Source organism: Oncorhynchus tshawytscha, linkage group LG18 (assembly GCF_018296145.1).
Source record: "Oncorhynchus tshawytscha isolate Ot180627B linkage group LG18, Otsh_v2.0, whole genome shotgun sequence".
In the NCBI taxonomy this organism is placed as follows: domain Eukaryota; kingdom Metazoa; phylum Chordata; class Actinopteri; order Salmoniformes; family Salmonidae; genus Oncorhynchus; species Oncorhynchus tshawytscha.
In genome coordinates, this window is record NC_056446.1 from 19,648,849 (window position 1) to 19,664,019 (window position 15,171).

At 41.2% G+C, this 15,171-nt stretch overlaps 1 protein-coding gene across 1 annotated transcript; it reads left to right on the plus strand.

The window, feature by feature from the left end:
* The first annotated feature begins 8,151 nt into the window (after positions 1-8,151).
* LOC112218088 (leucine-rich repeat-containing protein 15-like) lies at positions 8,152-12,573 on the plus strand. Its single transcript, XM_024378684.2, has 3 exons — positions 8,152-8,335; positions 8,630-9,328; positions 10,439-12,573. Exons 1-3 carry the CDS (start codon positions 8,152-8,154, stop codon positions 10,627-10,629), a joined length of 1,074 nt encoding a protein of 357 aa, XP_024234452.1. The 3' UTR covers positions 10,630-12,573.
* Positions 12,574-15,171: the final 2,598 nt, after the last annotated feature.

Consider the following 15,171-nt stretch of genomic DNA (forward strand, 5'->3'; position numbering starts at 1 on the left):
TGGAAACAGTGTCATACTCTTTTTGTCCAGACAGCATCAGACAGATGGGCTATATGTGGCTATATGTTGAGAAAGAGGGGAGCTGTTTCACTCGCTTGGATGCTTTCTCAAAGTACAGAGAGCCGAAATATACATTATTATTTTTATTTTAAATTTTTAATATCGGTCAATTTTTTTGTGAAGTCTGTCTTACCTTGGCATCCATCAGTACACACCACCGGCCACCAGTGAAACACCAGTAGTGAGGGAATGGGAGGCCCATAGTAAACTGTCAATTTGTTCCTAAGGCGACACGTTTCCTGTGCATATATGGTCCCCAGACAAATCTAAAGTGTGCCGCATAGCAACAGAAATGTACTCACTTTTTTAAATTACATATATTCAGTAAAAGGTCAGCCTCATTATGTTGCCCAATAGTATTTTATAACATCAAAGTAAAGCAGCACTGCTTTGCATTCAGCAGTGTTTACTCAGAATCACAACATGGAGGTCAAGGTTTGTGGAATACAGCAGGGAGAATCTTCCACTAGAACACAGAAAGGCTGTTATTTTGACAAGGCTAATTGCTTCTAAGAACACTTTGAAGTGAGAAGTAATGAATCATAGAACGCTCAGTGATTTTTTTCTCCTTCACGGTTTGATCTTCCCTTACATAAAATACCTTTTCCCCCCTTTCCTGGCTGCTGCCAATTTACAGCAGAGCCAGCGCCTTCACGAGTGATTATAAAGAGTAAAACATGATATTATGAAAAGGACTGAAGTTGCTGTAATGTTTGTGGAATATATTTGAAAACTCTCTTGGGGAAAAACTATTGGTTGAAAAATATCACCTTTATAATAAAGTATTTGCAGGCTAAGAATAAAATACAATTCCTAATGTGATGAGTAGCCTAAGCATAGGATAAGATTCGGTAACAGTAGTCACTGCATCCTAAAGTAAATTGAAATAAATGTGCCTAAATGATATAATTACTCCTGTCTATACAGAAATAATCAGAGCATTCAAAATACTTCACCAGAGACCATGGCTTAGCCACAGAGAATCATTCGCTTATTGTAAAGTTGTGGATTGTTTCAAATCACAAGTGTGTAGACCTATAAGACTATAGTTGGAAAGCTCACAATCTGTGTAGTGTTGGGCAATAAGCCTAGGTGATTATTCAGATGCATCTGTCAGTGAAAAGCAATGCATCTGAAATATGTGTGAAGATAATGTATCTTCAGTATAATTGAACATGTTGAAACAAGAAGAAGGGGAGAGGGGTGAAGATATGGACATATATCTCTCCAGAATGTGCTAAGCAGCCTGTCTCCCACCAATTCAGGTGAAATAAAAATAAATAAAATAAATTCTTGCACATTCACTGTTTATTGTGTTAATTGTTAGCCCTTTTATTTGTTTATATACTTTTTTTTAGCAATTTCTTATTACATGTCACCAGTAGTAAATATTTATCCCCTTCATTTGGTTACATTCATTTTTGTTAATGCATGGGTTAATTAGGCCTACAGTGAAGTTTACTGTGAAGCCGGAGTGGAGCAGCAAAAGGGGGACCAACTCCATATTAATGCCCATGATTTTGGAATGAGATGTTTGGAGCAGGTGTCCACATACTTTTGGTAATGTAAGTGTACATGTTTGACATGGGCAGGAGCAGGCCTTCGAGTCGAGGGCGAGAGAAAGCCATGTTTCTTATTTGATATTGTTCCCATTCCCTTGTCGCCAAGTTTAGAATTGTAAACTAATATAAAATATAAGTGAATTAATTGCGAGCACTGCTCCACATCACTTGATATCAACCACAAGTGGGAGAAAAGGGAAAGAGAGGGGAGGGACAGAGAGGGGGAGAGACCCAACTTAACCAAACAAAACTCTCTGTTGTACAGCAGAGCGTGTATGACTCCAAACCCCCACAACTGAATAGATAAGAGCACACTGCTTACAAAACAGAGCTGAGAGCTCTCCATGTAGAATGGGCTCCATATTTAAATATCCCATGTTTTTCTCTCTCTCCTACCCCTACACCTACCCCTACCCCTACCCCTACCCCTACACCCTACACCTACCCCTACCCCTACCCCTACACCTACCCCTACCCCTACACCTACCCCTACACCTACCCCTACCCCTACACCTACCCCTACCCCTACCCCTACACCTACTCCTACCCCTACACCTACACCAATCCCTTTAGCATTTATATGAAAAAAATGCTGAAGATTTACAGTTTGTTATTGCAACAACACAAATTCTTACAGTTTTACCATCTCACCAGAAGGGTGTACTGCAGGACCTCAAGCACTCGTACTTCCAACGGCTATGACCTATGGTGTGATATGTGGCGCTATCATCCCCCAAAAAAGCAAATAGAATATTAATGATAGATTAAAGTGTTGAAATAATTAATATTTCAGGCTTTAGTGGTGAATGTCTCTTTGTAGTCTGTTTGTTTTAAGTCACCCAAATCCGCTTTCAATTAATCTAGACCACCTCCCTGTTGAAGTAATTGACAATTGAGTGTTCCATTACTCCTGACCTAGTATAATGTTTGGAAGTGGCCTGTTTTAAGCAATTCTTATAAACGCATAGATTGTGTTAGAATAGGCTCAGATGATGATGAGAGAAAAGAAAGAAAGCGAGAGATAGAGAGAGATGGAGAGAGAGCAAAAGAAAGAAGGCAGTTTAAGAATCCAGTTAAAATCCCTTTCTATTCGACCACAAGCTGCGAGTCCTTTAAATTCACTCCAAACGCCAAACAGACTTCTGCTACTGAGCAGAGTCAGAAATACTTAAACAACCAGCTATGTATTAACAGCAGGAAGCTTAATCCAAACAAGGTCAAGAATACAGTTGTCTAGGAGGGAATTATAGGTAGGGCCAGGCGATTTTTAAAAAGTATTTGATATATATATATATATATATATATATATACAAAAAAAATACCCTGCATTTTGATTATCCGACCTCAAGAGGTCGATATATAGCACCTTCTCACACCACATGTGAATTGTCACTTGTGCATATCATGACCATCTAACATAATTATCTAATTAGCCCAAAATAAATTCCCAACCTTGTGGATTGACGTTAAATTAAATATTTATCTTAAGGACATTATCAACACAAATATTTAACTTATTGTCTGTAATCACATTATATGGGACTAATAGGCATTTTATCTAAGAAAATGTAGTCTATTTATTAACAAAGTAGACATTTTCATTCGCTATAGAAATACATGTAAAAACGTAAATGCTGAGGATATGGCTTTTGCAAGCGCCAACAACAACACCTCTCGAAAAAGTTGACAAACCCCAAAATGCGCGCATTCCTTAAAACACGTCCAAAATATTTGTTTGTATTTGTCTGTTTAAAAAAACTGAAAGTATCTCCATAATAACGGACGAATCCAGTGACACACAAGACCAATAGACTATTCTCCATCTTTGTAGGAGAGCTGGGTGAAGACGTTAAAGTTGTTCTGGTTGATACAGTGCATTTACAAGCATTGAATTATTCAACAGTCTCAGATTATCATTCCAAGTACCTGCGCTTTGTGGAGGCGGAGAAGCGCATCTCTCCAAATACTGCGTTTTTTCAGAGTTGAAGGAGTAGTTGGGTTGGTTTTTCTATAGAAAATTAAAATAGGCATTTATGTTCTGAAAATAGTCTACATTTCCCTCTACATTTTCTGATATAAAAAGGCCTATCATACTCATATTTTAAGAACAAGACGAATACGTTGTGAAATATTTGTGTTGGTTGATGTCTTGTTATGTAAAGATGAGACTATAGCTTCCACAACCTTCTAAGGTAGAAGCATTCTTCTGAGACAACATAATGTGTTTTTTAAAATGTATTTCAGATGGCTGTCTAACCTGTATCCGTTTATAATCTAAATGCTAAACTGCATTTTTTGTATATTGTTCTCTGCAAAGAGCGACCCAGTGGGTATTGTCACGCTCTTTTTTAAGCCACAGCCTATTTAGATTTGGAATTGTTTATATTTTCTGGTTGGATTCATAGTCTCTCCCTTTTAACGGTCCTTATTGCCCCATTTGTATAACCTCCAATGATAAGGAATTGAGTCTGTTGAGCCTTGTTCACACTGCAAGTCTTAATGATCAAATCAGTTTTGCTTTTCATATCCTTTGGAATAGGGCTACTGACTGTCCAAACAACACGTTACAAGTGACCTAATCGGATTTGTGTGTGTTCAGACTGCGGTCATTTGCTGACATGGCTATGCTAATTATCATAGTCATGATGGGTGTGTGCACAATGGTGCAGGCCAGGGTTTCCCAAACTCGGCCCTGGGTCCCCATTTTGTTTTTTGCCCTAGCACGTCACATTTGATTCAAATAATCAAAACTTGATGATGGTTATTTGAATCAGCTGTGTAGTGCTAGGGCAAAAAACCAAAACGTGCACCTGGGGTGCCCAAGACAAGACAAGTTTGCTCAACCCTGGTGTAGGATGATTGGTGGTGGTGCAGACTGTCACTCGGAAGTTATGTAGCAAGTGACAACAACGCCTGCCATGGACGTTTCCCAGTTGCTTTGAATGTTCAACATCGGTGTAAGAACAGTTCTAAAGCCCCAAAGGCGATCCAACTCTCAAAACAAATCCTTTTTTGGCCAGCCTAAGGCAGTCAACTAGCTATCCAGCCTAAGGCAGTCAACTAGCTATCCAGCCTAAGGCTGTCAGCTAGCTAGCCTAATGCAGTCAACTAGCTAGCTAGCTAGCCTAATGCAGTCAACTAGCTAGCTTAACCATTTAGTCACATGGTCAGGAATCAGATTTGTATTTGACTTGAAATATCCAATTACATGTACTTTTTGGCTGTTCAGACTGCAGGAAAAGAACAGATTTAAAACAAAATTGCAATTTTTTATTTTATTTGAGTCACTGTCAATGTGGAGAGGATCAGGTTGAGCAAAGTGAGGTGCAGAATCCATGATCTACAAATAGTATTCCCTGCCAAATAATAGGCTTTGTTCGATTAATTAAGATTCGTATGCAACGCCTCCCCTGGTTTAGGCGATCCAAACACTCACCCACTGCCAGGCATTGAATGATTGATTGGAGACAGCTTGTGCCAATTAAAGAGCCTTTCCTAGTATTTTCTGCCTGCAGCAAACCCAGTGGATAATACTGGAAACACCGGTCAAACCCCCCTCCCCTCACCCTTATTGCCCTAATAGCAATATATACTGGGTATAAGACGGTTCTGAGTGACTGGGTTAATATAATGCTATAGTGATAATACACTTAGCCACCAGATGATGCAAGTGAGCCACAATCACTCCTGAGCTGCAGATGCTTATATTGCCATGGTAATTGTATTCAATAGGGGTCCTATGTCAGATCCAGGAGACTCAAATTGTAGAGCGAAAGATAATTTGAACTTGAGTGTGAGAGTAGTAAGGAGGATAATGAGGAAGATCCATTAGTGATAGCAGCGCTTGATTTCTCTGTTAAGTAGACAACAGTTGACTCTCTCAGCCATCTAAATGTCGTACATAGGGAATAAGGGCTGCCACGCTTAAGTGAGTATCATTAGACACAACAGCTGTCCACTGAGAACCTAAATAGCTGTCATTAGGAAAGTTATCTCACGTCTTCTAATTTGAGAACCAAGGCTTTTGTCTTTCAAGCATCTACAGGAAGACTAGAACAATGAAGAACTCCGATGTATCACACCTCACTTTTAGCACAATGCATATTTCATGCAAATACTGAGAACGGTCCAATGGTCTCTTAGACTCCTACTTCTCTGACTCCTACTGCTATGTCAGGTGAAATAAACATGTTGTGTTTGACAGTGAAGAGTGGTTTGGAGCATGTTGCTGAGACAATGTTCTTTATTATGTATTGCGTTTTGTGACAAACCACTCTTCACTGTAGTTGGTAAGAGAGCAGAGCTCTCTCAGAGATAGTGTGAAGGATGGCATTACCTTAGAGACACAAAGGGGTTTAGGGCAATCTATAATAAAACCATGAACAAACAATGATTTATTTTACAGAGTAAAACTTGAACAGAACCTTAAGGGCACTGCGACAAAGTCATGAGCAAGATGACAAAGACGAATGTTTTAAGAATTTGCTATTGTGAAATCTGGTTGGTTAAACCCTCAAGCTGAAACCAGCAGTGAAAACAATCATTTTCTGAGATGTTTGAAGTGTGGCTGTATCCAAACAGAAGGCATTATTATGTGTGCATTAGAGCCTACAGGTGTGCAGTGGAGAAGAAATATAGTCAGAGTACTTGATACTTTATATGGAGCTGGCTATTAAGAGCAACAAAGAAATGGGAGAGAAATCAATGCCACTCCATTAATTGGATGTAAAGACAGCTAGCTTTCTGTTCAATAGAGACTTCTCACATCTACGCCTTTACAAGACCTTACACATGGCTGTTAACATCTTACTCCTATCAGTATGCACTAGAAACAGAGGCGGACCACTTGATAGAAACAGCATTTGATCAGAATTGGCTGTGATTGGGATACTTCAGGCGTTGATTTCAGCCATACCAAGTGATTGCCCAGCCCACCACATTGAGTTGAGTAGAGTTTGTGAATGACATCATATTGCAGTAAAAGTTATTGTGTGTTCCGCAAAACTCAGTGTGTTAGCTGGGCTTCTCTCTCTCCTCCAGTGAAGAAGAGCTGAGTGGTGTGACTGCTTATCTGAGCCTTCAGTCAGAACAAAATAATTATGCTGCCGCAGATGGCTTGTGTTGTTGTTGGCCAGGCTTGAAAAGAGCTTCATCCTTATCATACAATAAAATCATCTCAGTCAGCAGACATGTCAATCTGAAGCTTTTCTTAACATGTGCCTCTGTAATCCCTCATCACTACTGAGGGCCTCTCTCTGGCCTCTCTCTCTCTCTCTCTCTCTCTCTCTCTCTCTCTCTCTCTCTCTCTCTCTCTCTCTCTCTCTCTCTCTCTCTCTTTCCCAAACTCGGGCCTGATTCCCTCATGAGCCATCACCCATGTCACTCTCTGATACACAGGTCCCAGTGCTGAGGGAGGGGGGGGGAGCAGCACAGAGCAGCCCCCTCCGGGGCATGTTTAGTAATTTGCCCTAGCACTACACAGCTGATTAAGCTGCTCTATTGCTGCTCCCCCCCCTCCCTCTCTCTCAGCACTGGGCCCTATGTATCAGAGAGTGACATAGGTGATGGCTCCTCTCCTCTCTCCCCTCATAAGGAATTACAGTTGAGAGAGTGACTCATTTTCTGTTTGTGTGATGCTGCTGGGCTCCTCTCGAGTCACATAACCTCAGTATAATCTCCATGACGTTGGCTGTCAGGGTGGCAGGGAGCCATGCCTTCTGAGATACCCACCATCCTCTCTCTATGTCTTTGACACCCCAGAAGCTCCATGACATCACTCTGTGCGTATTTTGTATATCACTCCTCTTGGCTCCCAGGTCAAGTCAAACACACTTTACGCTAGGCCCATGACTCTTCTCAAACACACACACCCACGCACAAATGCAAACATACACACAAATACAAATGCACTGGCACACACACTCACTGGCACATAGTGACTGGGATGTATGTTTTCTCACACGCCCCCATGCACTCCTCTGGGCCATGGGGGAGTTCACTTGGCGGAGACTTCTCCGTTTGTGTGAGGTGGCTCACATCCATAATCTGTGAATGCCATTTTTCTCCAGGGACTGTGACATTGCAGATGTGCTGAGTTGGTAGGTTTACAGGCTGGCTGCTGGGGAGACGTCTGGGCTAATTCACTCTGACTAGCAGGTAGTTACACGACAGCCGAACAGGCAGCTTAAGAAAATCTGACACTCACTTTGAGAGGCAAAACAAAGTAGACGTCTTAAAGAAGCGGTTTATACTCCAACAAGTTGCACCAACTGTTCAGGTATGTGCTGATGAGAAAATATTGATCGGTCTCTTCTAGCTAACATAAACTGTAGGTGTGTAGCCATTCACTCTGCACTTGGATATTTTTTAGAGCGTGTCTGCAAGATGTTCATTCTTAAAACTCTCGTCTAATTTCAATGGGATTATTTTAAATTTAATTTCTAATCATCCTTCCAACACAAACTAAATCTTCAAACTTAATCACTCTGCAAGTGCTGAATACTTTCTTTTCCCTGTGGGAGTAGTAGGCATGCAGCTGGTAGCCTGCTTAGCGGTGCTGGTGCTCTGTGTGGCAGAGGCTGTAGAGAATTGTCCCAATGTATGTAAATGCACCAAGCAAACCAGCCCTGAAAGGTCAGAGGTCAACTGCCACAAGAAGGGGATGAGGAAGTTCCCCTCCAAACTGCCCCCGGATTCCTGGATTCTTAAAATGGGTGAGTCCATTGTTTGCAATTGTGGGAAAACCCCCTTCCCGCAATCTTTGTTGAAAATAGCCTCAAGGATTAAACTGAATCTCTCATTGAAATGTAGAACTTTGTGATCAATATACCCCCTGATGATGTTTTGCCAATATCCTGAAACTAAATATAAACTTTTTAAAGTATGTGCCAGCTGTCTGTCTCGGAATCGATAGGTTCTTTTATTGACGTAACCACAAGAAATAGGCTGGTCTTACCATTTTCTGTTGTGATTTCTTTCTCATACTATTTCTGTGGTCGATGTCCCAGGCGAGAACAGAATAGTAGACCTCCCGCCAAACGTTCTGAAACCCATCCCCAAGATCGAAAGCATCAACTTGGAACGCAACGTCATCAAATCAATACACCCCCAGGCCTTCTCTGGAGCCCGGAGGCTGATGCTGCTCAACCTGTATGGGAATCAGATCAACAAACTCCCCCTGAAGGGCTTCCAGGACCTACTCAACCTCCGCTTCCTCATGCTGGGCCAGAATCAGATTTCCAGTGTCAAACCAGACATGTTCACTGGCATGAGGAACCTCTCAGATCTGGACCTGCCTCTCAACTCTCTGACTGCCCTCCCTTCCAATGCCTTCAAGCCTCTGATCGCCCTCAAGGTCCTGGACCTGGCCCTCAACCGCATCCAGAGAATCTCCACAAAGGGCTTTGTGGGCTTGACGGAGTTGCTGTTCCTCAACCTGGACAACAACAGCCTAAAGAGTATCCCGGCTGGGGCCTTCAAGCCTCTGGCCTCCCTGGAGATGCTGGTGCTGGATAACAACCTGCTGTCCACGCTGACCTCAGCCACTCTGGAGGGCTTGTCCAATCTGCAGGAGCTCTACCTCAGGAACAATGAGCTGGAGAGGCTGCCCCAGGACCTGTTCAGACACACACCCAAGCTTTCCCAGCTGGCCCTCAGTGGGAACAGGCTGAAGACTGTGGATGGAAGCATGTTCACCCAGCTGTCTGGTAAGAGACTGACTGTTCACCAAACTATTCTATGCCTTTTTTAAATTTGTGAAATAAATATAAATAAATTTGTCATATGTGTTCTTCATGTGTACCATAGATAGACAAAGGTCCAATGCACCCATTTTTATCTCAATATCAAACCATTTCTGGGTAACAATAAAGTAGCTTACTGTCATTGTTTTCAATTAAAAGGGTCAAAAAGAAACAAGCTTGCTTCTCAAGCAATAATTTTGCTAAGAGTGGTCTGAGTGCTGGAGGTGAAACCTGAAAAAAATGTGCTGTTATTAGCAGAGAGGTTTGAAACTCTCTTTCTTATTGGTCTATTAACTCATTTAGGACATGGTGATGTCATCATGGAAGACCAAAACTCTATCCCACCAAAACAGGCTGAAACAGCTCTTACAATAAAAGGGCATTATGATCATTTTCACAATTTCACAGTATTATTCCTACCTCATAGTGTGGAAATATACAGGCAACTGCCAAAATAAAGGAAACACAAACATAAAGTGTCTTAATAGGGTGTTCAGTCAGAACAGCTTCAATGCACCTTGGCATTGATTGTATAAGTGTCTACAACTCTATTGGAGGGATGCAACACCATTTTTTCATGAGAAATTCCATAATTTGGTGTTTGTTGATGGTGGTGGAAAATGCAGTCTCAGGCGCTATTCCACAATCTCCCAAGTGTTCAATTGGGTTGAGATCTGGTGACTGAGAAGGCCATGGCTTATGATTTACATCGTTTTCTTTTGACCATTCGTGCCCTGTGGATGGGGGAATTGTCATCCTTTGGGGGCATAGGTTGGTAGCCAAAATAATGGCCAAATAATGGCCTGATGGGATGTTAATTGCTTAATTAACTCAGGAACCACACCTGTGTGGAAGCGCCTTATTTCAATATACTTTGTATCCTTCACTTACTCAAGTGTGTCCATAATTTTGTTACCAGTATATAAAACGCAGACACATTAAGTTTCTGACTGCACTGGGCCTTTAAGTTACATTTGGTAATGCAACGTTTTATCCATTTGGATTATGCAGAAAGATGAAAGATGTCACAATAAGCATCTAATCTGACTGTGATTCTGCTCTGCCTCCTACCAGGCCTGAAGGAGGTGTATCTCCATGACAACCCCTGGACGTGTGACTGCAACATCAACAACCTGGTGCGCTGGATGTCCCAGACCAAGGCCAACCTCTCCCCTTTGGAGTCCCTGAGGTGTGTTGCCCCAGCAGGTTACCGTGACAAAGCCCTCAATAGCCTCAAAGACCAGAATCTGCGCTGCCGGGCCTAGACTGAAGACACGCCAACCCTTACAACGTGCTGCCAAGACTGAAGCCAAACCAACCTTTACTCTACTCCAGCATCCCGCATTAGCCACGGTCCTGCTACAGAGTTACCTGTTATACAACACCTACTACTCAGTTATGGTCGAACGACAGCACAGTTACCCATTTCTGTATAACACCTAAACTCTTAGAAGAAAGGGTTCCAAAAGGGTTCTTTGTGAAGACAATTGTTCTTTGTGAGGCAAAGGGTTCTACCTAGAACCTTTAAAAGCATAAGAACTGTTTTTGGAAGAAAGGGTTCTTTGATGATTCTTTGGAAGGCAAGAAGAGTTATACATAGAATCATATACTGTATCATATATCCCACCATTCTCTATTGCAGGGGGATTTTCAGTATTGTTTGTTTTAATATCTGTGTTTTTGCATGTGCATTGATTGATTGATATATTTGATGCTACACATTTTTCGAATCAAATCCAATCTGTCCGTAGTTATTTATTTCACCTGTTACTTAGATGGTTGTTCCAGTTTAGATGATTGAGGTGGTCTCAGTATTCTATCTTCCCTACCCTGGCAGTCAGTCATTTTAAATGCTGGTTGAGGGTGATAAAGAATTCCACTTGTTGTTTATCCTAACTCTGGCTGGATTCCAATAGGAATTAAACATCACTTTGCAAGCCAGCATAATGTGACTTGCAGGCCTGGTGTTGCCTGTAAACTAGGAGTTTCCAAACACAATTGTGTTAGGGTATAACTCTGAAAGAAAGGCTATATGATATTTGTAATGTATTGTCATAAATAATACAATTTTGAAGGCTAATAAGGCTGGTGGGACCATTTGTAGAGGGTTCTAGGAAGAACCCTCCAAAGTTAAAGGATTCTCTGTAGAACTCTTCAAAAAAGGTTCTAGGAAGAACCTTTAGATGATAAAGTGGTTATTGGTAGAACCCTTCATAGAGGGTTGTAGACAGAACCTTTCATATAGGGTTCAAGGTAAAACCAAACAGGGGGTTCTATGAAGAACCCTACATAAAGGCCTATACAGGGAGAACCCTCTGCAAAAATAGTTCCCTTATGGGGACAAACTGAAGAACCCTACATGGTTCTACTTAGCACCATTTTTTCGAAGAGTGTACTGCAACCATCGTCCAACAACACTGTTACCTATTACTGTGTAACACCCACACTAGCCATGGCCCAGCCACAGAATGACCTGTCATTGTGCAACACCCACACTAGCCATGGCCCAGCCACAGAATGACCTGTCATTGTGCAACACCCACACTAGCCATGACAACTGACAACTGTACAGTTAGCTATTACATTCCAACCATAAGCCAGAGATATTATAACAGTATCACAGAAAGAGAAAGAAGAGCAAAAAGGGATATTTAATAGCTTGCCTCTGAGCTTTCTGTAATTGTGGTGTTCTACTTTCCATCAACCCCAAACATACAATTGACATCTTCGTTAAACATGCTATTATTAAGGCGGGCTGAGAAACATGCTTCTGTAATATCCTCTGTAATATCCTCTGTAATATCCTCTGTAATAGCTCATTCATCTGTGCTCCTGTTTTAGTTTCTTAATTGTGCGTATTTTATATTATCTGAAGTAAATGTATTTCTAGCTTTTCTTTACAGTAATATCCTATGCTGATAAACCTATAACATAAGCTTATTTTCATGACACAATATGTATATAAGGTAATTATATTATTCAACATATATGCAATCATTGTATGCTTATTAGTGTGATATCTTTGACGATTTGCCTATGTTTCTGAGCTTGTCACTGTAGATTGTAGTCAGTTGATCTCCTAATCTAAATATACAATATCTCAAAGTTTTCCATTGAGTGAAACATATGCTATTGCACTAGTACAATCCTAAAACAGCATTAACTCAGTCTGTAGTCTAATTGATTTCAGACTGTACATTCATTTTGAAATAAAGGCAATTGTGTAATGAACAGCATGTCATCACTCACAGTGACTACTGCAGTGGTTCTTGTTTATACACATTATTTCACACGTCATGAGTTATTCAAGCCTTTCTTCCAATTGCAACATTTTTCAGAAGTTCTGAAAAGGCCTCTATTTTCTGCTCCATCCATTTTTATGGAGAGCAGTGCTGCTTCAAAGAGGGAAAGTAGGTTAAAACGTCCTAGTTGCAACTCCCATCACCACCTGAGAAGGAATTCCTCATTGGATTGTTACAGCTGAATAAGCTTCCATAGAAATCATCGTTCCACCTCCACATTCCAGAGTCAGACAGGCTGCTGCGGCAGCACAGACCTGAGCATCCAGGCAGGCCCTCCACCATGGCACAGTTCTGTTTCAGACTGAGCTAAACGGCTTTACCTTTAAATGGCTGCCTTTATGTATTAGCAGCAACAACATAAGGTAGTGGTAAAGCAGCCCTATAGTACATTGTGAAAATAGGCTATTATGTAACTGCCATTCTACAGCTCAGAATTATACTGTTCATCAAAGTATTTTTGCATCACCTGCATTGGTATAGAAAATGACAACCAAAAACAAACAAATTATGAACAGTGATGCATAAGAAATGAGAAATAAATGTAATTAACTAGCTTCAAATGCATCTATGGCTGAATCCTGGTTGTTCATCATCTCACAGTGCTGATAGAGTAAACCAGCAGATGGTGTTGGAAGGAACAGTTGGAAAACCCTGCTAGCCAGGAGCCAACAGGTAAGCTGACTATTGATGCATACATACTCACCTGACCAATTCAAACCACATGCTCCACATTTTGGCATAGGATAGAATCGGTAACATAATCAAGAGCAGAAATACAGTGCCTTGCAAAAGTATTCATCCCCCTTAGTGTTTTTCCTATTTTGTTGCATTACATCCTGAAATGTAAATGGATTTTTATGTGGAATTCAAGTAATGGACATACACAAAATAGTCAAAATTGGTGAAGTGAAATGAAAAAAATGACTTGTTTAAAAAAATTCTTAAATAAAGAAAATGGAAGAGTGGTGTGTGCATATGTATTCACCCCCTTTGCTACGAAGCCCCTAAATAAGATCTGGTGCAACCAATTACCTTCAGAAATCACATAATTAGTTAAATAAAGTCCACCTGTGTGCAATCTAAGTGTCACATGATCTGTCACATGATCTCAGTATATATAATCACCTGTTCTGAAAGGCCCCAGAGTCTGCAGCACTACTAAGCAACGGGCACCACCAAGCAAGCAGCACCATGAAGACCAAGGAGCTCTCCAAACAGGTCAGGGACAAAGTTGTGGGGAAGTACACGTCAGGGTTGGGTTATGAAAATTATCAGAAACTTTGAACATCCCACGGAGCACCATTAAATCCATTCTAAAAAAATTGAAAGAATATGGCACCACAACAAACCTGTCAAGAGAGGGGCCGCCTACCAAAACTCAGGGACCAGGCAAGGAGGGCATTAATCAAAGTGGCAACAAAGAGACCAAAGATAACCCTGAAGGAGCTGCAAAGCTCCACAGTGGTGGTTGGAGTATCTGTCCATAGGACCACTAAGCCGTACACTCCACAGAGCTGGGCTTTAAGGAAGAGTGTCCAGAAAAAAGCCATTGCTTAAAAAAATAAAATGTGTTCGTGTTCGTCAAAAGGCATGTGGGAGACTCCCAAACATATGGAAGAAGGTACTCTTGTCAGATGAGACAAAAATGTAGCTTTTTGGCCATCAAGGAAAATGCTATGTCTGGTACAAACCCAACACTGCTCATCACCCCGAGAACATCATCCCTACAGTGAAGCATAGTGGTGGCAGCATCATGCTGTGGGGATGTTTTTCATCCTGGGAAACTGGTCAGAATCGAAGGAATCATGCACTAAATACAGGGAAATTCTTGAGGGAAACCTGTTTCAGTCTTCCAGAGATTTGAGACTGGGACGGCGTTTCACCTTCCAGCAGGACAATGACCCTAAGCATACTGCTAAAGCAACACTCGAGTGATTTGAGGGGAAACATTTAAATGTCTTGGAATGGCCTAGTCAAAGCCCAGACCTTAATCCAATTGAGAATATGTGGTATGACTTAAAGATTGCTGTACACCAGCGGAACCCATCCAGCTTGAAGGAGCTGGAGCTGTTTTGCCCAGTGGCTAGATGTGGTATATTGACCATATACCACAAACCCCCGAGATGCCTTATTGCTATTATCAACTGGTTACCAACATAATTAGAGCAGTAAAAATAAATGTTTTGTCATACCTGTGGTATACGGTCTGATATATCACGGTTGTCAGCCAATCAGCATTCAGGGCTCGAACCACCCAGTTTATAATCACCAATATATGGTGCAGTAGAGTAAATATTTCATACGTGTAGATGGCTATGGCCACTGGTTATATAAGTCTTTTGAAAAAAATACAAAGGGGTTTGATCAGAAGTCAGACAAACGATCAACTATTTTTTAAACTACAGCTTGTTTAAAGTGGATCTGACAGCGTTTTAACTACTTTGAACTTACAGCTTGTTTAGTGTGGATCTGACAGCGTTTTAACTACTTTGCAGATATGAAACA

What these genes read in the sequence shown, in the direction of transcription:
- LOC112218088 (XM_024378684.2), top strand. Translation starts at nt 8,152, where the DNA reads ATGCAGCTGGTAGCCTGCTTAGCGGTGCTGGTGCTCTGTGTGGCAGAG. An exon ending in TTCCTGGATTCTTAAAATGG is followed by an intron (nt 8,336 to 8,629) that starts GTGAGTCCATTG and finishes TCGATGTCCCAG; the next exon opens with GCGAGAACAGAATAGTAGAC. An exon ending in CATGTTCACCCAGCTGTCTG is followed by an intron (nt 9,329 to 10,438) that starts GTAAGAGACTGA and finishes GCCTCCTACCAG; the next exon opens with GCCTGAAGGAGGTGTATCTC.